We start from the raw sequence: 22,080 nt of genomic DNA, 5'->3' as shown, positions 1-22,080 counted from the left end.
ACTTGAACTTGAACTTGAATGAGGGAATATTTTTCTTGGAGAAAGAATCGTTTACTAGTAGTAGGAGTCCTGTACTACTACCTGCAGTAATGCTGTGTTCGAAACCTTCAAGTTAGAAATACGAGGCTGACCCAACACACCTCCCTTATATACTTTCAGATCTATGTTGGCTCTAGAACCGCGCCGGGGTTTTGCGGGGTTTTACGGTAAATTCAGAACCACCACCAGCCTCCGGCTGAGTAAATTAATGAATGATCGGTTTTTTGGCCCCGAGGTAAATAAAAACACCAGCATTCTTGGAAGGATTCATTAGTGAACTTAAGTAGTGGCGTGTAGTGGCGTTGGCTGCCATAGGCAGAAGGCATAGAGGCACCAAGGCACCGAGGCAGCAATTAATACGGGAGTCCACAGAAGCAGCAAGCGCAGGCGCAGGTCAGCTGTTCAGCACAAACAACCAACCAACTGACGTTATCCTTCAGAAGCTCCTCTCCGCAATCTCATTCTCAATCTTAACCTTGTCATTGCAGTGCCCGCCATCTTCATCCCTGTCATACACCCGGGCCTAATTCCCCAATTAGAACCATACTTTCCTGGTTGCTATAATAAATACCACCATCCGCCATGTCGATAGCTCCCGTCATCACCTTCAAAGCAGGTATCTGCGACCTCGATGTATGTGTTGAAGCTGACCTGGCCTGGCCACCTCGATTCCTCCACTGGCTGCCTGCACTAGAACCTTTCACTGACCAATTGTCTACTACCTACTAGACCTCCACCTCTCCTCCCAGCGTGAAGCCCAAGCAGACTCCTGGTTATATCTACCTCTACTCCGAAGATGATCTCATGCACTTCTGCTGGCGCCCCCGCAGCGCCCCCCCTCGATGAGCCCGAGCTCGATCTGATGATGATTCCTCAAGATGGAAGCTTCACCCCCTACAAGCCTTCTGGCAAGAATGCTACGAACGGTCGCATCTTTGTTCTCAAGTTCTCTTCTAGCTCTCAACGATACCTATTCTGGCTGCAGTCCCAGCCCCAAGACGAAAATGGCGACCTGAGCTACTACTCCCCGCGCGATCTGAAGCTCGGAGAGATTGTCGATGTTCTATTGCAGGGCGAAGACGTTGACGTGGAACACGAAATCGCCACTTTCACTCGAGGACGATCTTCTGGCGGTGACGACGATGAGACCATGGAGGATGTGGAAGGCACCGACCACGACCCAGGCCATAACCACGGCGGAAGCAGTGGCGGAGCCGGACCAGACGCCACCGGAGGTGATGTTCGCGAGGAGGGCCAGGAATCGAGAGAAGGCGGTGCCGACGGTGGACGAGCGTAGGTACATATCTCTACCCGCTTCCATTGGAATCATGACTCTAACCCTCCCTTCTTTCACGAATACAGTGCAGCTGCCGACTCAAATCCATCATCGGTTGTCCAAGACTTTTTACGGTCCTTAGGTGGTCAAAGCCAGTCCCAGTCCCAGGATGCCGAACGACCTTCTACGACCTTGCAAGACCTTCTTCCCCCCTCGACTACGTTGCCTTTTCTCGAAACCGCCGATGACGCCGCGGTTGACCACCTTTTGAACTTCTTGCCGCCAGCATTGCTTCTGCTGGCTCAGGGTAATGCGGAGGCCTCGGAAGCTGACACGGACCCGGAGCTGGCCCAGGCGGCTTTGTTATCTCTTGGTCTCCCCCAAAAGAAAGATATTCTTCGCAAAGTGCTCCGGTCCCCACAATTTATCCAGAGTTTGGCTAGTCTCACCGTTGCTTTACGGGATGGTGGATTGCCTAGTATTAGCGAGGCTCTGCAGGTGCCTGTGGCCAATGGAGGGTTTATGCGACGAGGCGGCGTACCGCTTGGTGGGGGAGATGCAGTGGATGCGTTCCTGGATGGCGTTCGGCAACATGTTAAAAATGAGAAGGACGAGTCGGGTGAGATGGAGACGGATTGAACGTGAGACAGCGTACTTCTAGAAATGCATTTTGTTTATGGCTGCAACTTGGACCTATTTTTGGCACACATCCCCCCCATATCCCCCCCCCCCCCCACCAGGCAACACCTTTTTTGGGATTGTTTTTTTTTTTGCGAGCCAGCCTTGACGATCTCGCTATGTAGGGCTGGATTTCCGGAGAATGTGTAGATCAAGTGATAACAAAGTAGTAATAGCATGTAATAGCATGTAATACTATAACTAGTATTACTACAGTAGAACGGACTCGTAATTGACTAGGTCATCAGCTTACGAACTCACCAGACCGAAGCCGAAGAGACTAAGGCAGAAGACATCGGCCAATCATCTGCCGCTGGGGAGTCCCGTTAGTTCCTGCGGCCGACGGGGGATTTGCTCTTCTTCAGCTGCCGGCCCCAATCGCGCTTGGCTTGTCTCGTCTCTTCGGTCTAAGCTGGCTTGTCCTCTCTGTCCTCTCTGTCCTCTCTATCCTCTCTTCTCTCGCTTCTCCTCTTCCCTCATTCCACATCGCTTACACACCACGCCCTCGTCACCTCCGCTGTCGCCCAAATTTACACACTCGTTTACGCACCCGTTGCGCGTCCTCGACCCATCAGCGTCGCAAAATTGGCGATGTCTGCGAATCCCTAATCCCTAATCTTGCCTGACGATGGCACCCAATAGCCAGAGCCCTGGCGATTATGACAGCCCCTCCTCAAGCCAGATCCCGCTTCAGGATCTCTCGAGACACGATGACCCCGCCGACGAGCGCGGTAGAAGTAGCGCCAACAACGCGGGGGGTGGCATCTTCTCACGACCTTCGATGATGCGAACGGGGCCCCAGACTCAATATCAAAGCGTGGCTGCGGACTCGCCAATTGACACGCCCTCGGCGAGCAGGAATCCCTTCCCACAACCGGCCGATGCGCGCGAAGAGGATATCGCTCACCATGATCTGGGGCAACTCGCACAGGCCATGTCCTTTGGCATTAGCTTCGATGAGCCATACTCACGATCCTCAGCGGCTGGCCTCTCAGCGAACCATGACTTTAACGATTCCGCATCCGATCACCTCCATAATGTGCCCTTGGACACGTACCAGTCTCATGACCCCGACCCCTACGCCCCTTACCCTCCCGCGACGGACGAGGAAGATGCACGATTAACCGATCCTCGATGGTTACAACCGATTAGTGGTGCCGCTGCATCGGAGGGACGACCCAGTAGCGAAAATCCTGCAGGCAGTTCTCGGCTGGGTGATGACCTTCCCCATGTCGAAGATGGTCTTGGTCTTGGCCGTGGACGTGGTAGCAGTGCTAGATCCCGTTCCTTGTCACCTTCTACTGGAGGCGCCCTCCACCGAGCCAGCTCCATGGTGAAATCTATGTCGCAACGTGTGGTCAATCTGAGTAACGAACCGGAGGTCGTACAGCAATCGATCGAGAGGGAGGAGTCGGACAAAAACGCGCGAATGGAGGGGCCTCCAGTTCTCCCCCGCGATGGTCGATTTTGGCCCGGAGTTGAGTGCAGAGGACCGACGAGACAAGCGCAATTCATCAACGGCCTGGAAGCATCTAAACAACCCATTCCGAGGCAGGTCACTCGGGATCCTGGGACCGAATCACCCACTTCGACTTTGGCTTTGCGATATCCTCGTTCATCCATTCATAGAACCCTTTGTCCTCCTGATTATCATCATCCAAACTATTCTACTTATTGTGGAATCCTCCAAATCCGTCTTCAGCAAACCTATCGCGGCACGATGGTCTGCGACTCCCCTGGACTGGGTTTTTCTTATAATTTTCATCTTTTATACCCTTGAGATCTGCGCAAAGATTTTGGTCTCCGGTTTCGTTTTTAACTCGACGGAGTATAGCACTCTCAATCGCACCCTGGGCATCAGGAAAGCAATTGCGGAGAAGGGCAGGAACCTCATTACTCCTCACCGGCAGGCGACCACCAAGAAGGTCTCATTTCTTCCAAGCGAACCACAGTCATCTATCATTCGAACATTTACTGGGTTGAATGCGCTGGACACCCCAACTTATGACGATCCTCTTCAAAAGCGCCGTGTTCGACTTGCACATAGAGCATTTCTGCGACATTCATTTAATCGACTAGACTTTGTGGCTATCGTTGCCTTCTGGATATCCTTTTTCCTTTCCATGGAGGGCGTGGAGAAAGCCCACCAATTGTACATTTTCAAGATGTTGAGTTGTCTTCGAATTCTGCGTCTTCTTGCTCTCACAAACGGCACTTCTGTAAGGAAATCTCCTACTATACAACCCATTGTTGATGAACTTTCTGACTGACCATACCAGGTAATTCTTCGAAGTCTTAAACGTGCTGCTCCGAATCTCGTTCATGTCGCTTTTCTTATCTGCTTCTTTTGGCTCCTCTTCGCCATCGTTGGAATCCAAAGTTTCAAGTCTAGTTTTAGAAGGACGTGTGTCTGGATTGACCCCGAGGGCCAGTCGAACTACACTCAAACCGAACAATTCTGCGGAGGATATCTTAACAGTACAACTGGCCAGGAGATGTCATGGATTGATACACTGGGTGTTCCTGCTGATACACATAAGCCGAAAGGGTACATTTGCCCCCGAGGTTCAATGTGCATTGAAGGCGAAAACCCAAACAATGGGACCATGAGTTTCGATAATATCGTGCAATCACTCGAGCTGGTCTTTGTCATCATGAGTTCCAACACCTTTACCGATCTCCTATATTACACCACCGACAGTGATTACATGGCCTCTGCGCTCTTTTTTGCTTTCGCTCTGGTCATTCTGAGTCTATGGCTGGTTAACTTACTGGTTGCCGTCATCACTCATTCTTTCCAAGTCATCCGAGAGGAGAGCAAGCGAAGCGCTTTCGCTGTTCAGCAAATAGACGAGGTTGAGAACGATGAAGCCTCCAATCGCAAAATAAGCACCATCAAGAAGCTCTACGACAAGACGTACTGGTTTTGGATCCTGCTCATCATCTTTGACCTCGTTGTTCAGGCTTTGAGGAGCTCTGGCATGTCAGACGACCGCCGCTCCTTCGTCGATAACACTGAGACCGTCATCACCCTTATTATGCTCGTCGAAATTGTGCTACGCTTCGGCTCGGACTGGCGTGTGTTTCACCGGAGTCGTCGCAATTGGTTCGATCTCTTCCTCGTCGTCATTACATGCATCATCCAGATACCCGCAATCCGCCACTCGGGTCGCCCTTATACTGTTCTCACGCTTTTCCAAATTCTGCGTGCCTACCGTGTTGTTATGGCATTTCCCGTCACCCGAAAGCTTATCATGGTTGTGTTTCGCAATGTTGTCGGTCTGCTCAACTTGATATTCTTCTTGTTCTTGATGACATTCCTCGCCTCCATTTTCGCAACGCAGCTATTTCGAAGCCAGATTCCCAATGAGGCCGATGGTCAATCTGTCGCCATTACTTTCGGTGACATTTACAACTCTTTCCTCGGCATGTACCAGATCCTCTCGAGTGAGAATTGGACAGAAATTTTGTATAACACAACCTCCTACACCGTTCATTTCAACACTGCTTGGATTTCCGCATCGTTCATCATCCTGTGGTTCATCGTCTCCAACTTTATCATATTAAACATGTTTATTGCTGTCATTCAAGAGAGTTTCGATGTTTCTGAAGACGAAAAGCGACTGCAGCAGGTGCGGGCTTTCCTAGAGCAAAAGCATGTCGGCAGTGCAACTCAGGGTAACCTGGCCCTTTCGAAAATTCTTCGATTAGGTCGGGACTCGGATCGTTATAAAGATCCGTTGGACCATGGACCTGCCGCGCTGGAAATGTTGTTGAAAGACGCCGTTGTCCGCGAATTCCTTGACGAAGAAGAAGACGGGGAAGAAGAGGGGAATGGAGAAGGAGAGAGACCTAATAATGCACGTAGAGCCAGTGGGATGCCACTGGCCGACGGCGCGAACGCACAGGTAGTTCAGCCAGGCACACTCTCACGACTTTATACCAAGGCCATGTCTCTCGTTATGGGACGGGAGCCGAACCCCTTCTATGCCAAGCTCCAATTTTCCCGAGCATATGAAGAGCTTGACCCTAGGACAATGGCCAAAGAAGTTGTTTCAGCGGCGGAGGCGAGAAAGCGAGCCCAGCGAAATTATCTCGTCGATCATCCCAACTACAACAAATCACTGTACATCTTCGCGCCGTCTCATCCAGTCCGCAAGTTATGCCAACGGATCGTCGGACCTGGACGTGGCCACGAGCGAGTTGAGGGTGTGGATCCGTACAAACCAGTCTGGTACGCTTTCTCGGCATTCATCTACGCGGCCATCGTGGCTATGGTAGTTCTCGCTTGTATTACGACACCGCTATACCAGCGAGATTATTTCCGCACTAATCGCAATTGGTTCGTGTACACGGATATGGGATTTGCTATTATCTTCACGTGCGAGGCTATCATCAAGGTTGTCGCTGATGGCTTCTTCTGGACCCCCAATGCATACTTCCGAAGTTCATGGGGTTTCATCGACGGTGTGGTGTTGATCACTCTTTGGATCAACGTTGGTGGATCGTTGAAGCATGACTGGAGCGTGTCTCGAGCAATTGGAGCCTTCAAGGCACTGAGGGCTCTCCGACTTCTGAATGTCAGTGACAGCGCGAAGGATACCTTCCACTCCGTCATCATCGTTGGTGGATGGAAAGTTATTTCCGCAGCTGCAGTCTCGTTGAGTTTCTTGATACCCTTTGCTATTTACGGTGTCAACTTGTTCAGTGGACAGCTGGTGCAATGCAATGACGGCAACCTCTCTGGGGATCTGGGTAACTGCGTCAACGAATTTGAAAATACGCCATCCAACTGGGCTGTTCTAGCCCCAAGAGTCGCAGCGAATCCCTACTACGACTTTGACAATTTCGGCAACTCGCTCTTCATTCTTTTCCAAATTGTCTCTCAGGAAGGCTGGATCGATGTCCAAGATAGCGTGATGCAAATTACGGGCATTGGCCAACAACCTCAAGATGGCGCGGCACCGGAGAATGGCCTCTTCTTCGTCGTTTTCAACCTGTTGGGCGCCGTGTTCGTCCTGACACTGTTTGTTTCTGTGTTTATGCGGAATTACACGGAACAAACGGGTGTTGCTTTCCTGACAGCTGAACAACGTTCTTGGTTGGAATTGCGCAAGTTGCTTCGGCAGATTTCGCCTTCCAAGCGGTCATTCAACGAGAAGAGCGCGAAGTGGCGTCAGTGGTGTTACCGGATTGCGGTGAAGAAGCATGGTCGATGGGCACGATTCGTGACTTGCGTTCTCGTTGTGCATTTGCTCCTTCTAGTACTAGAGTTCTACCCCGAGCCGAAGTTATGGGAACTGATTAGATGTGAGTACCTTCTCATCGATCCCTCTCGACTGTTTTATCTTCTTGCTAACGAGAACTAGCTGTCTTCTTCTTCATCTTCATGTTTGTTTATATCGCAAACGTGATCGTTCGATTAATCGGCCTTGGCTGGCATCGGTTCAGCCGGAGCTCATGGGATCTATACTCTCTTCTCGCCGTCCCCGGCGCCTTCGTCACCACCATCCTGGATATCTCCTACCGGACCCAAGCTGTGCTTGAACTAAATAAGCTCTTCCTGGTTGCCATCACTCTACTGCTTATTCCCGGAACAATCAGCTTGACCAGCTGTTCAAGACAGCCGCGGCTAGTCTGCCCGTGATCGGAAATCTGCTTGCGACTTGGTTTGTCCTTTTCTTGGTTTTCGGTATCGCCATGAACCAGGCATTCGGATTGACCAAGTTCGGCAGCCAAGGAACTCATAACATCAACTTCCGTGACCTACCGAAGGCCCTGATCCTACTCTTCCGGTGCAGTTGCGGAGAAGGATGGAATGCGATTATGGAAGACTATGCCACCATGGTACCACCTGTTTGCACCCACAATCCCAATTTCCTTGATGACGACTGCGGCAGTGCTGCCTGGGCTAGGTGTTTGTTCATTGCATGGAACTTGATCAGCATGTACATTTTCGTTTCACTGTTCGTGTCTCTGATTTTCGAGAGTTTCTCGTACGTGTACCAGCGGAGCAGTGGCCTTTACGTTCTCAGCCGCGAGGAAATCCGTCGGTTCAAGCAGGCTTGGGCGACCTACGACCCGGATGGATCGGGATTCATCACCAAAGAGCAGTTCCCTCGTCTCCTCGGAGAGCTCTCCGGTATATTTGCAATGCGGGTATATGATGGGGAATTCACCGTTGGAGAAATTCTCGAACATTGTAGGACTTCACCTCGAGATTCAGTCCACTCACTGCATAGCTCGTTCCCCATGCGATCGCGCGAATCCATGCGATCACGCGAATCCCTGAACCCCCTGAACCCGATGCAGCCATCAGACCTTGCAGAGGGCATTGACATCGAGAAGCTGTCTCGTATCATCGACCGCATCCCAGTCGAAATCATCCGCGAGCGACGACAGCGGTTGAACACCTTCTACGAAGAGGTCCTCGTTTCAGCCGACATCGACCGCGGCATTTCATTCCATCAGATTTTGATGATCCTCGCACATTATAACGTCATCAGCGACAGCAAGAGTCTCCGACTAGAAGAATTCCTGCGTCGTCGCGCGCGACTCCAGCGCGTGGAGGAAGCTGTCCGCCGTAACACGGTGATCGGCTTCTTCGACACACTATACTGGTCCCGACAATTCCGACGAGCCATCGAGCGCAAGAAGAGCGCCCGAATGACAGCAATCCCACAATTCACAGTGCCAGAAATCTTCGTCGACGACCCAGGCGAAGAACCCGAGGAGACACCATCAGGTGTAATGACGCCGCAAACGCAGCCGGGTCCCGACTCGCCATTCGCGCCGATGCTGTCGCCGACATCGACTTTGCACCGAAGAGCGGAGTCCAGTCCCACCGGCCGTCATACCGATCTGCCTCGCTTGGACACGACTCTTACGGGCCGATCGTCTGGCGGTAATACCCCGACTGATTGGGCGAGCTTTAGCCCCGCGCGGACCCCACGGCATATGTATGGAGAGCGGGTCTCGTTCGATGTTGATGAGCGTCGTGGGTCGGCTACGCCGTCATCGGGTACGGCCGATCATTCGCGGCAGAATAGCGCGATGAGTGTTCGGGATGTTATGAACTCGCTGGATAACTCTGCCTGGGGTGAGAGTATTCGGCGAAGTTTTACGCAGCGCCGGTCGGGGGACCGATCTGGTGACCGGTCTGAATAGAACGGGTTCTGCGTCTTCCTTTCCTTCCCTTCCCTTCCCTTCCCTTACCCTTACCCTTACCCTTACCCTTACCCTTACCCTTACCCTTTCATTTTCATTTTCTTTTTGTTGTTTTTCTTTCCAAGGAAAGATCCTATGCGTTGATGATGTTTCGATTGGGGACGAAGATATTGGATATATGAGAAGAAGAGGAGATTGCATCTTTGTTTTTTTTTTCTTCTTTTACATGGACATTCTTTGCATACTCGAATGATTCGACATCTCGAGGTATCCGATGGTTGATTGATTCTTGTCCCGATACTTTTTCTTACCCCCCCTTTTCTCTGAGTTGTACACTACCTCTTACACCACCACTCTCCTTGATCCTGCCATCCGGAGTCATCTTGCATAGCACGGCGTGGTTTACCATTTCGTCACGGTTATTATTTTCAGTTTCGTCAATAGAACATGGCGTGTACATCGATTATTTGACTACAGTGCTTATAGCTATAATTTTGGAATCTCATTGACCTAGATCTCTACCTAGAGAAGAGCCCCTAGATAGGGTATTCCCTTGTACTTAGCGACTATGTACGGGGTAACTAAGTACCCTTCAATACCAAGAAGTTCTTCCCCGGAAACAAGTGGCTTCAAACCTAGTTATTACTAGAAACGGTGTCCAACCCTCGGGGGGGCTGAAACAGTGGGGCCGCTATTGGTTGGATAGTATGCGCGTAGAGTATAGTATCCACGACTAGTTGTAGCATCACCACGACGGAACCGGGCAGACGGGAATAAATGGAATGAGTGGGGAATAATTGGCGTAGATCAGGAAACAATGCCATTGGTAAAAATCCAGGGGAATCGGTCGCAGGAGACCCAGAATTGTACTTAAGGTACTTAGTTAGGGTTATCCGCATTCGGCAATCCACCTCCCCCCCCCCCGTTTCCCGCATGCGTCCGCCTTGTCTCAACCTCCCTGCAGCCCCGTCCTTGCGCAATTGAAATTCGTCACAGTGCCCAAATTGGCTCCATGGCTTTCTTTCTCTTTTATTCTTCTCGATCTCCTCGAATTCGAGCCACTGGCACTGTCATGGATTGAGAATATCAACTCAACTCATCTACTCAAACATTCCACTCTACATCACCAACCAATACAATCCAAACAAACATTCCAATCGCATTATCACGTTCACAACCATGCACCAATTCATCTCACCCTTCCCATCTCTCACGCGCCATCAAAGACAAACAAGCGACACCTCAAGCCCACCCAGTTCAAGAACAACCTCACCACCCTCCTCACCAACCACAACCCTACGACCCTTCCCCCAAGCCGCAAACCAGACCCTACCAAACCACCTCTTCAACCTCTCCTTCCACCCAACCCACCAAAGGAGCGAAACCGAGCACAGCGACAGTCATCAAAACCATGACTTCGCCCCTACCAGTTCCACTACTGCTGCTGGTGGCCCCTCCCCCGGCTGCGGGGTGAGTGTACTTCCCTGCGCAGTCCTACGAGGCCGATCATCAATGATGGTAGTACGTCGTCGCCCCTCAGCAATCGACCTAGCTCTCAGCGAGGAGCGATCACGTTGTACCTGTGACTCTATTGAGAGACAGGGTCTTGATCTTATGGAACCCCGACCCGTTGATATGGATCTACATGTGAATGCGCGATGCCAGCAGGCGCAGGTCCAGCTCCAGGCGCAGGCATCACCACCGCTGTCATCGCCGTCGCCTTTCTCTCGGGCTAGTGCCGGTGTCGGTGCCACTGAGCGAAATTCGATGCAACACCACTCGTCTCAGCAGCAGTCGCCCCGCTTCGTGATGGGGGGTATTTTTGAAGTTATGGAGGGGCGGGCTTAAGGCAGGGTCTTGGTCCTGACTTCATTTTATCTCGTTTTACTCCGTATTAGATGGGGTTTTCTTTTCTTTTGTTTGATCAGCATTTTCTGTTTGGGGTTTGGAGTTGCGGTTTGTGTTTCATGGGTGTTTCATTTGGTTTAATCGAGTTGAGTCGAGTATTTGCTTATTTCAAGTGTGCTTGGACTTCCACGGTTTAGTTGGGGTTGTGGAGCTGGCTTGTGTATAGTTTTGGCGTTCGATGGAAATAACGGGACCAGTTGTGGGGTTGAGGGCAATTTGTATAGAATGTGTTCTTTTTTTTCTATGAGCGATAGGCGTGCTCTTCTTTTTACAGTGTTTAAAGATCCACCATTTTCTTTTTCTTTTTTTTTTACTTTGAAATATGGAAGATAAAAGAAAAGGAAAATTTTTGCAAAGCCCTGAAGGGTTCCTTTGGACTTTGCTATCATTCATTGCTATTCGATGGGATAATTCGATCGATGGGACACTGCAGGGGGTATTTCTAAGTCGAGATTTTGCAAGAATATGTGCAATGCGACCGGATGTTTATCCAAACGCCCAATCCCACAGAAAATAAGTTATGCAGTAGGAACGTAAATGTGAGTGGACGTGAGGAGAGGTGAGGTTGTCGTGATTCGTCATAGGCAAACACGATAATGCTCGCTGGAAATGGGATCGCTGTGCCATGCAAAACAAATGTGTAGTGTAACAATGGGGGCAAAAGAAGTCAAAAAGTCACTTTTGGCTTTTGGGGAGCAGGGGGGTTTCATTATTCATCAGAGCTGCTGGAATCAGCAGAAGTGTCAGCCGCGAAACCCTGTTGGTTTTGTTTGCGGGCATTTGGCCAAAGCTGGCCGCGACATTTTTTGTCGCCGCAGAGGCACTTTACAGCCCCGGACGACATCTTTTCTTTCTTGTCGAATCCTGGGTTGTAGTCAAAGGTTAACTCTGTTCCCGCGGGGATGTAGCGGAGGGCAAAAAATGCCAGATAGTAGAGTTTTTCGTCGCCGTGATTGACCGACACAGGTATTATCTTGCAGTTGGGGTTACAAGAGTGATTCATAAATCGGGTGGCATTACCGAATTTCTGTCCATCTACCACATAGATCTCCTGCTCTGAAATATCGGTTGAGCCAACCATGAAATCAAGGCCGAAGAGATAGGAAATCTTCTGATCGTCTTCGCGCTGGTCGGCTTCTTCTTTGGTCAATACCTCGCCAAGGTAGCGGTCGAGATATTCCCCGATTTGGATATCATCTGGGGAACGAAGACCTAGATGGGTATTCTGTTAGTAAACTGTCTCTCTGGCATAGCTGCAATTGTGATGTCAGATCTGGGGTATTAAACTCACCGAATCCACGGTTACCAGTGTGAAAGATCTCTAGACGGAATCTTCGGCCACGTTGGGTCACATTGAACCGGCAATTACCGCGGCAGCCGCATCGATGATTACATTCATAGATCATTGATTTGCGTTTTAAAAAGTCCGGGTCAAGTGCCATATTCCCCAATTGATACGGGACGATCAATTCTTCCGATTCCTCTTCCGTGGCGAGACAACTGCATTTATCAGGCTCACATGCACCTCCCGCGCATTCACAACCGGAATTGAAAGCTTCTGGAACCTCCTGAACGCCATCTCTCAAGACATATTCTTGGATAAAGCCGAAATTGGACGCAGCAAGCATGAACAGATTTTGTTTTTCAATGTTGAAGAATACTTCCGGGCCCTGAAGACGAGAGAGGCTGTGCGTCAATGAGGCGCGCTGGATGCTTTCCAGGTCGTCGGTGCTTGGATCTCCACCACGTCGATGACCAACATCCGCAGACAGGGAAACAAGACTGCGCTTAACAGCCCGTTTGTACGGATACCGGCGGTCAAAAGCTTCACTCCGTTCAACGGACTCGACTGGGTAGTACTTTTCAGATAGACCGTCATGTTTAGGCTCGACCTTGACGTATTGGTCTAAAGAAAGAGATGGAGATGGGACCTCGACACGAACAGTAGTTTGCGAGGCTTTAGTCAGAGTCATGGGTCGAGGGGGGTCAGTTGGTGTGCGAAGAGTTTCCTGTTCGGAATCGTCGAGTTCGGAGCTCTTTCGCTTGTTGGCACTTGCGGGAGACACAACCAGAGTGGAAGAAAATGTGGCGGACCCAAGATCACCCAGCTTTTGGGGCATCACGGAATTGACCTTGATAAAGCCATTTGGGAGTGGTGGCTCGGGCTGGTATATGATATAATTAGTGAGTGATCTAATGATCGAGGCCATTGATGTATTCGAGGGTGAAAGAAGTGGAACCACATCAAAGAAGTGGAGAAAGAAAGTGTAAATAAAAAGAAGTAAGGCGAGGCGAGGTAAGAGAAGGAAGAAGAAAGGAAAAATAAAAAAGAGAGAAGAATGTCAAAGGAGGTTCAAGGAGGTTCAAGGTTTAAGAATGTTTTCCCTATCAAGGAAGGAATCGATGGCGTCGATCTGCCGTCAACTGGCGAGGAAGGCACGTCTCAAAAGAAAGTAAAAATTGAACTTACCGTAGGGTCATCCACAGCATCCTCCATGTCGGTGTCCTCCGTTAGATCAATGAAATCAATGATAGGAGGTTTTGACATGTTGTCGTGCCTTTGCAGGCTTGCAGGCGTGAGGGCGAGGCAAACGCCGAAGACGCGTCCTAAACGTGTTTAGAAAAGTTAGGCAAAGATCACAATACCCAACTCCCATGACAAAAAATAAGGAAGTTAAAAAATGGAAAATATTGGCAATAACAGCCACGACCAGGTTAGGTAGGTAAAATGGATAAAAGTCGATGAAGAGGGGAGAGGATTTCCAAGAGTTGGAGGAGAGAACCCGGAGAAGCCTATCCTTACCTAGGCGCCGGTCGGGAAACCGGGAAAGATGGGGGTGAGGGACAGGGCAAGGGCGGCGGGTGGCGGGGCGGCCTCAAATTGGCTTGAAAAAGCGGGAGAGACAAGAGTGTGGGCAGGTAATCACTAAGGAGCACTAAAGTGATATTACCCCAAGACTTGCAGAATGAGGAGCAGAAAGGAAAGGAGAGGTCTGAGAGGGCGGTCATGTGGAGTGGAGGGCGCTTGGACCAAGTCTATATAAATGATTAGTCAGCATGTCATCACTACTAGCAATTAACTATATTTTGTAGATGTGGGCGAGAAGGAGAGTGTAAAAAGACTCAAAAATACAAATAGAGTGCAAAATAAGGTATTTTCTAGGTTGGACGATCATGTTAGCTATTTTTGATGCCCAAATCTGAGCTCTCAGGGCAAAGGCATAGCTTGGGGGTTTTAGTTGACGGCTTTTGAACGGCTTAAAAAAAGCTGTCGGAAAGCCGTTAGATGCAGGCGCCAGGAGCGGGCAGAATTGCCCACCGAGGTCTCACAAGCTTTAAAACTATATCGGGATTTATACCACCACAAAGAAGAATTATATAGAGCCAACACCCTAGTCAGATAGAATACGCTTCCCTCTATCTATTTATATAGATATTAGGTCTATAAGACCTTTGAGTCGACGTCGATTATCGATATCATTTTTGAGGGCAGCTGTAGATCTGAGGCTTGGCGCGGGATAGTGGCACGTGATATGTCCAATCACCGCGCAGAACCGCGGAACCGGGTCAACTGATGACTAAGCAGTATATTCAATCGAGATTCTTGAATATACGAAGAGTTCAGTAGGGAAGAAATATATGAATATGAAAAATAGCAGACAAATAGGACCAAAAGAGCCGTCGCGAGGATTTATACAGTTGTGAGGCAGACTTGTATACACCGCGGAATCAAGTGGGTCGCCTCTTCAACCCAAAAGTGATTACACGCTAGTCCCCTTTGGGACCATCACATCGTATTGATGCAGTCTGCACGAACGTATCGCTAACCATCTCCCTTCTCGCCGATCTCAACTCGCCTGGGCATCAGCGCTAAGCCACTTGATCAGCCCCCCCAGGGCTTTTCTCGATCGCAATGTCGCCACAGCATTTCTTTCTCTTCAATGATCGGATTCTGGTCACCCCATCATCTGCGAATGACTTAACATGCCACCAGGGCTGTCAGACCTAGTTCTGGACACCCAAATTCGCGTGGATTTTCATCAAACACTTCATCAAACAGCCCATCACCGGTTTACCTTTGAGTGGGTCACTTTTTCGGGAAGGTTTACCGGCCGTCGCCGTCGTTACAGAGAAGATGTTTGGATAAAGGGCAGGCTACTGGGGCGTGGCTCCTACGGCAATGTGTATCTGCACCAGTGTGCGACAGGCGATGGGGGTAGGCCTCAATTACAGGCTGTCAAAACGATTGACAAGGCCCAAATGGTCGCTCACAGGATTAACTACCACAAAGAGATAGAGGCTATCGCTAAATTCTCGCAGCAAAAGGTCTGCCGGTCAATTATTTTAACATGATGACTAGTGGCTGATATTCTCTAGTACCACGGGCTGTTCGTCGAGTTCTTGGGATGGTACGAAAATGATACATCGGTGTTTATTGCCATGGAATATATTGAGCATGGGGATCTCAGCTCCCACCTAAAACAACCACTACCCGAAGAGGAGGCCAGGACCATCACATTTCAGTTGGTAGAGGGGCTCATGTTTCTCCACGCCAATGCTTTTGTGCATAGAGATGTTAAGCCAAAGGTCAGTGCATCTATATATACCGTTCTTTATCTTTCAAGCTTGGCGATATCCAACTAACAGGAGAGTAGAATATCTTTGTGATTCAAATCGGCCCTGAATGGCGCGTCAAGCTCGGGGACTTCGGTATAAGCAAGCGCATGAGCGAGGACTCCAGCATCTGTAGCATGGTTGGAACGAGGCCATTTATGGCACCTGAGATGCAGGGTTTCCTACCCCCAGAAGAAGAGGAAGGGAGTCTAGCCTGGCGCTTTACGGAAAGTATTGATATGTGGTCCCTCGGTGTGACCACATACTTCCTACTGTTTCACGAGTACCCTTTCTCGCTGGAGGAGATAATCAAGCTCAGACGATACGTTGAGGGAAGCGATTTTCCCTTCCCGGGGAAGATAACTCCGTCTTTGAGCCTGGGGTGTCGTCAGTTTCTCGAGGCAGTGATGGGACGAAATCCTCGGAATCGAATGTCTTCCGAAGAAGCCCTGGAAAGTGGATGGCTGAGCCAAATATATGCGGACCATCCCGAGGAGATACCGGTTTTGGATAGCGAGACTCATGACAGCTCTCAGTACATACCCCCCAGACCCGATCAGGAGAGTCATGCGGCCCTTTCCCATGAGACCGAATCAATTTCACCCCTCAATGAATCGGTTGTTCTTGCGAGCCTGACTAGAGATGTATCTCATAACACATCTTCCACAATCGATCAAGACACAACTCTAGTTCCTCCTCAGCATGAAATCGAAGACCCTATCCCTTCCCATGAGATGAGCTGGGATGGCACTCACTACGCACCTTTATCACCCAATCAAGATAGAAATTCGGTTTCTTCCGAATCCGAACCCGAAGCCGTCAAATCCGCCGAGGCAAGCTCGACTCATGATGAGACCCCAGACGCAACTCCCATATTCAACCATGAAAATAGTCAAGTTGTTTTTCAAGGTGTATCTGAAGCCTTCAACGGTGGGGAGCTGATGGATACCATTTTGGATTTGCTTCAAGCCCCCGACACCTCGGAACCTTCACAAAATGATCTGACAATACGATCAAAGATACTCCATACGAATCCACCTGGTGCTGACAACAGCGATTCCGAAGAAACTGTCAGTCATGAGAGTATCGAGGAAGTCCAACCGGAAGCTTTTGGCGCAGACCCACCGGACGATTCGACCACTGGGAAGGCTAAAAGCCCAGAAGTGGCTTTTGTTTTGCCGTCGCCTCGAAGTGGAGATCGAACGCCGGGAGAAAGTTTGCTCCCAAAATGGGACAAGGAATACAGTATCCTCTGGAACCCGATTGAAATATGATTTGAAATCCAAGTCCTGGACAGCTTCCGAGGAGATTGTTGTTTCTCAGGACGAAAGTCACACTGGGAATACCAGCAATGGGGAACAAATAGCCATCTCGTCAGCGGCTTCTCCCTCCCGCTCTCTCATCACAGAACGTGAAGCCGACGAGCTGCAGTCGATTATCGCGAGCCTATCTCATCTCTTCAGAGAAGAGGATTGGTTAATTGACGAAAAGCCACATGGGATAAAAGAATACGAAAAAGCCGCGGAGTTGCTTGAAGAGATTTTCAAAGTCCAGAGGGATGCCCTTGGAGGGAGGAACGAAGCAACACTGAAAACAGCCTATCATCTCGCCCAAGTCTGTTTTCGACTGAGCAGATGGGAGGAGGCATCTTTATTTTTTGGATTCTCAGCCAAATGGCAGCACGAAACCCTTGGGCCATATCATTCTGACACCCTCCTATCCTTACATGGATCTGGCTGTGCAGAGATTAAACGGGGCAATTTGAGAGAGGCCGAAACAATTCTCAGAAGAACGCTCAATATCCAACAAGCTGTTTTGAGACCCAAAGACGACAACACCATTCATACAAGTTATGAGCTTGCCGGATTACTCTATTCCGAAGAGAAGTGGTCGGAGGCACGATTTCACTTCCAGCCCGTTATAGCTCATATACGGGGCACCCCTGGAGAAGCGACAAGAGCTATGACGACATGTTTGGCCCGAAGCGGCTTCGCTTCATTTGGACTCAAAGAGTACAACTTGGCAGTGGAATTCTTGACAGAAGTAATGGACACATTGAGGAAGTCTCCTAGATTTACCCGTAAATATACCCTCCGAGTGGCCTCTGTGCTAGGCGAATCTCTCTACCACCTGGGACAATATCCCGAGGCGAGAGCTAGCCTTGAAGAAGCCGTTTCGATGGGTAAATATCTGGGAGTGACAAGCCGCCGCGATTTGAAGCCCTTGCGATTCCTTGCTGAATGTCTATTTCAAATGAAAGATTACGAGAGCGCGAAAACTGTCTGTGAAAATCTAGCCGAGGAGCAGAAAAGAATGCTTGGCCCGACACACGAGGAGACGTTAGGTTCTATGTACAACACGGGGATAGCATACGAAAAGATGGGACAGCATGAGGACGCACACGCAGTGCTCATGAAAGTTCAAAGACTTGGATTTGAGGGATCTGGGCCCGGAATTGCTGTTGGTTTGCGCGCCGGTCACGATCTCGGTCTCATGCTGTATAATTTGAAGAATTACGAGCTGGCTGAAAAGCAATTTGAGCTCGCGGCAACTAAGCGGGCCAAATTACACGGTCCAACTAATGAAGAGGCCCTGGAGAGTCGCTTTTGGCTTTGTCTCACGCAGATCAAGATGCAGAAATATGTTGCCGCCGAAGCTACTTGCTGCCAGACTTTGGATTATGAGACCGAGGCTTATGGACATCCTCTGGATGGCACGTTGGATAACCTTGAACGGCTTGTAGGCGCATATTCCGAGACATCTTTACTTGAGAAAGCGGCTTCCCTGGGTGAATTATTGGTGCAGAGAAGGAAAGAGAAGAACGGAGAAATGGACACAACCACTCTCATAGCAGAGGAGTTACTCGGAGATATCCGTCTCTCCATGAAAAGAAAGGAGGAGGAAAAGATGGAAGCGGAACAGGAGAAGGTGAATCAAGAGGCGCGAGAGAGAGAGAATTTTAAGTTGCGACAGCTCGAGGTGCGGGAGCTAAGGCGACAGCAAGTGGAAATGGCGATGAAGGAGCAGAAAAGTCGAGGCCCAGCATGGCCGAAATCTTTGAGGGCGAAGATAAAGGCCATATTGGACGATTAGGCCGTGGTTACGGGTGTCATAGCAGCTGCAATTGGTTGAGCAATGTCGAGGGGCCAGACAGAAGAGGAAGTTTGAGGTTATTGATCGGGATGAAAGAGCAAGCTGGAAGGATCCCACATATGCACATATTTTTGCCTTTAACGAGAAATGATACACGCTACTCGAGAATCTTCTTTAATTCACTCACATATACAAGAACAATCTTATCAATCCATGTAAAAAAAGCATTGTCGTAGTAAATCCCATGAATTCGACTGGGAGGTGGTTCCACCGATTATCAAATGCGCAGCCTCGCTCTAAGCGAGAGATTAACCCCGAACAAACACACACCAGGATTGAACTCCCCTAAGACTAAAATCCTGGATCGAGATTACCAGACGATCGCCCACTGACTAACCCCGAAATCGCATGTCCTGCGAACACTCCGTACAAGGCTCCAATTTTCGTGAACTTTCTTCCCCCCAACGGCAGTGCAGCGGCCCCCACAATAATGGCGGAGCATCTATTGATAAACACCCTACGATTGGCACATTTTCAAGGCGGATCCTGAGGCGCATTCAATTCGACTCAAGCAATGTCAGACAAGCCCACTTGTTCGGGAATATCCTGTGTCAAGCGACATACTAGTAGTATTGCGCCCAGCGCCGAAAGTCCTACCGGCCGTACTGGATCTACTACTTACACTACCAAAGGTGCCCAATCTGTGGTCTTACACATATCGGACCCTGGCACCCCTGTCTGCAGGGAATAAATACCCATGAAAAGAAAGAAGAGCGGAAAAAACGAAGAGCACATAGTATGGATTCACAATATACATACTCGGCAATAAACGACCAGCGCAATGCCCAAAATGTGCCACCACGCGACGAGAACAGCCCGAGTCCCGAACCAGGATACACACCTCGAAACAACATGGCATCACCAATAGAGATATCGCCCCTCTCGAACCGCGGCCATTTCCACGAGATGTTTTCAGAACCGCGCACATCAGACGACAATCAAGACCAACATCCCCTCCCCATATCAACCGAGCCGATTTCCGAGCGCAAAAAGCGACGACCAGGAAGACGATTTGATCGGGTTGGATCATGGACCTGGGAAGCCGGTGGATGCGCGCTGAGCATCGTGAGTATCGTGCTCCTCGTGGTTTTTCTCGTATACGTTGATGGTGACAAGTATGCGAGCTGGGAACATTCCATTTCGCCTAATACGGTTGTTTCTGTGATTTCTACCGTCGCGAAAGCTTCTATGCTAGTACCTGTTTCGTCTTGTCTCAGTCAACTCAAATGGACTACATTTCACAATCCGACTCCGTTTTACCACATGCAAGTGTTTGATCAGGCTAGTCGTGGTCCGGTGGGTGCGTTGGAGTCTCTCTGGACAGTGACACCGGGGCTAGCAACTATCGGGGCGGGTTTGATGATCCTCGCGGTTGCTTTCGACCCATTTGCGCAGCAGATATTATCGTATCCTGCTCGTCGGATGGAAGTCAATAGCGGGACGTCTGCCGTTCAGTCTGCGGATCAATATTGGCCTGCCTGGGCTAGAAGTGTCGCGCCTCAAATCGACATTCTAAATATCACGACACGGGGACTCGAGCCATCGATGCAAGCTGCGATTTTCAACGGCCTAGCCCAATCCAAAAATAACCCTCTCAATCCAATCTGTCCCTCTGGTGACTGTGAATACGATGATTTTGTGACATTGGGCGTCTGTTCTCAATGCAAGGACGTCACGAACGAGGCGAATCAATCCTGCAAACCGAGTACGGACCAGCACAAACTCTACACTCAGGAATGGATGGCTGAGATCCCGCTTGACTGCAATTATACGACGCCAAGTGGAGCTTCTATAACACCGGGGATCTGGGTCAACGATGCTAAGTGGTTGTCACAAGACAATTATTCAGTCTTTGCCATTCCGAATCCATGGTCTGCTGTCAGCTTATCAAACGGCTCTTTCGTTAAGGAGGGCGATCGAGTACAAATCGTCTCGTTCCTGAGTGCCAAATACGAAGGACGACTAACGACGTGGACTTCTAAAAATAGCACGACGCCAGAGGATAAGCCTACTCTGATGGAATGCTCGGTGTCACTGTGTGAAAGGAAATACACCCAAACACGCGAATCGAGTGATGATGGTTTGCAACAGATTGAGTTGGTCGAGACTCAGGATTTTTACCTAGGCGAGAATATCAAGTCCAATATCACTGGTATATGGTTATCAACGCTCGTCTCACCCAATGATACGAAACCTCTCTCGCCAAACTCAAATTATACCATCGAAAATAGTACCTGGGCGGATCTATCCGGTACTCTGACCGGACTATTCAACTCAACCCTCTACACGGCTGATGCACAATCCATCGAAAAATCAATCCCAGGATTGAACCCCCTCCTTGCACTCTGGAGTAGCACCAATTTAACCGACTCGGTGACGTCCATGGCAAACAGCATGACAGATCACATTCGAACCAGCACATCCGCGAAACAAATACCAGGAACAACATTCCACACAGAGACATACATCCACGTTCGCTGGGCCTGGATCGCGCTGCCCGCCATCTTGGTTCTCCTTGCAGTGGCGTTGTTGCTGGTCGTTTCGGTGGAGAATCGCAAGTATAGCACTTTCCTATGGAAATCTTCTGTGCTCCCTTTACTATTGGGTAAAATGCAGATCAATTCTGAGCATGAAATTGATACGCTGCAAACTGTTACGGATGTGCAGGATGTGTCGAAGAAGATTCGTATAGCTGTGGAATGCGAGGCGCCTTGTCCTGATTTCATTGAACGGTGAAAATTTGAGAGTGTTTGTTTGGAATTGGGCTTGTTGTACAACCATAATAGAGTGCTATCTTAATTTAGAACTGTCATAAAAATTTGAAAAATAATTCTAAGGTTTATTTACTTCATCGTAACTCGATAGCTGGCTCACTTCTACTTCAAGTTGTGTTGTCCTCCAGGGCTGTGTGATCTTGAATGATGGCGCAGGGTGTGGATTCGTAGATCGTCCTCACCTTCAAGTTGGGCAGTAAATCTCTTGCGACCGTCTTCAAAGATCTAGCGACACGTACTCTGCATATCTCGTATTTAGCTTAGGGATAAATATAGAAATTTGTATACAAAATAGCCAATCCACAACTTGCCCACGGGTTGACGAATGTAATTTATTGGTCCACTAGTTACTGCGAACAGAACCACCACTTTCCATAAACTGCAGTTGTGAAGGTCGATCACCCGCTAAACGGTCAGATCCATGGTACAAACTCAATCAATCTAAAGAAAGTAACAAGCAACAAACAATCC

General features: G+C 49.5%; 6 protein-coding genes across 6 annotated transcripts; 5 read left to right on the top strand and 1 right to left on the bottom strand.

Moving 5' to 3' along the window:
- Positions 1–621: 621 nt before the first annotated feature.
- On the top strand, positions 622–1,954 carry N7509_007506 (uncharacterized protein; the record flags this gene model as incomplete). Its single annotated transcript, XM_056632143.1, has 4 exons — positions 622–672; positions 769–811; positions 870–1,332; positions 1,402–1,954. The coding sequence occupies 4 exons, from the start codon at positions 622–624 to the stop codon at positions 1,952–1,954; spliced, it is 1,110 nt and encodes a 369-aa protein (XP_056487694.1).
- Positions 1,955–2,621: 667 nt separating this feature from the next.
- cch1 (calcium channel protein CCH1) lies at positions 2,622–9,160 on the top strand (the record flags this gene model as incomplete). The annotated part of the gene is made up of 5 exons (XM_056632142.1): positions 2,622–3,377; positions 3,439–4,212; positions 4,273–7,303; positions 7,363–7,532; positions 7,598–9,160. 5 exons carry the CDS (start codon positions 2,622–2,624, stop codon positions 9,158–9,160), a joined length of 6,294 nt encoding a protein of 2,097 aa, XP_056487693.1.
- Positions 9,161–10,339: 1,179 nt separating this feature from the next.
- Positions 10,340–11,008, top strand: N7509_007504 (uncharacterized protein; the record flags this gene model as incomplete). Its single annotated transcript, XM_056632141.1, has 1 exon — positions 10,340–11,008. The coding sequence occupies one exon, from the start codon at positions 10,340–10,342 to the stop codon at positions 11,006–11,008; it is 669 nt and encodes a 222-aa protein (XP_056487692.1).
- A 769-nt stretch (positions 11,009–11,777) lies between these two features.
- Positions 11,778–13,616, bottom strand: clrD (uncharacterized protein; the record flags this gene model as incomplete). Its single annotated transcript, XM_056632140.1, has 3 exons — positions 11,778–12,280; positions 12,360–13,233; positions 13,539–13,616. The coding sequence occupies 3 exons, from the start codon at positions 13,614–13,616 to the stop codon at positions 11,778–11,780; spliced, it is 1,455 nt and encodes a 484-aa protein (XP_056487691.1).
- Positions 13,617–15,052: 1,436 nt separating this feature from the next.
- N7509_007502 (uncharacterized protein) lies at positions 15,053–18,775 on the top strand (the record flags this gene model as incomplete). Its single annotated transcript, XM_056632139.1, has 4 exons — positions 15,053–15,394; positions 15,446–15,655; positions 15,724–16,927; positions 16,980–18,775. 4 exons carry the CDS (start codon positions 15,053–15,055, stop codon positions 18,773–18,775), a joined length of 3,552 nt encoding a protein of 1,183 aa, XP_056487690.1.
- Positions 18,776–19,573: 798 nt separating this feature from the next.
- Positions 19,574–21,571, top strand: N7509_007501 (DUF3176 domain-containing protein; the record flags this gene model as incomplete). The annotated part of the gene is made up of 1 exon (XM_056632138.1): positions 19,574–21,571. The coding sequence occupies one exon, from the start codon at positions 19,574–19,576 to the stop codon at positions 21,569–21,571; it is 1,998 nt and encodes a 665-aa protein (XP_056487689.1).
- Between the last annotated feature and the right edge of the window lie 509 nt (positions 21,572–22,080).

This window comes from Penicillium cosmopolitanum, assembly GCF_028827165.1.
Source record: "Penicillium cosmopolitanum strain IBT 29677 chromosome Unknown utg000008l:1.0-4398992.0:1.0-4402845.0, whole genome shotgun sequence".
NCBI lineage: Eukaryota > Fungi > Ascomycota > Eurotiomycetes > Eurotiales > Aspergillaceae > Penicillium > Penicillium cosmopolitanum.
This window is presented reverse-complemented; position numbering and strand designations above follow the sequence as displayed.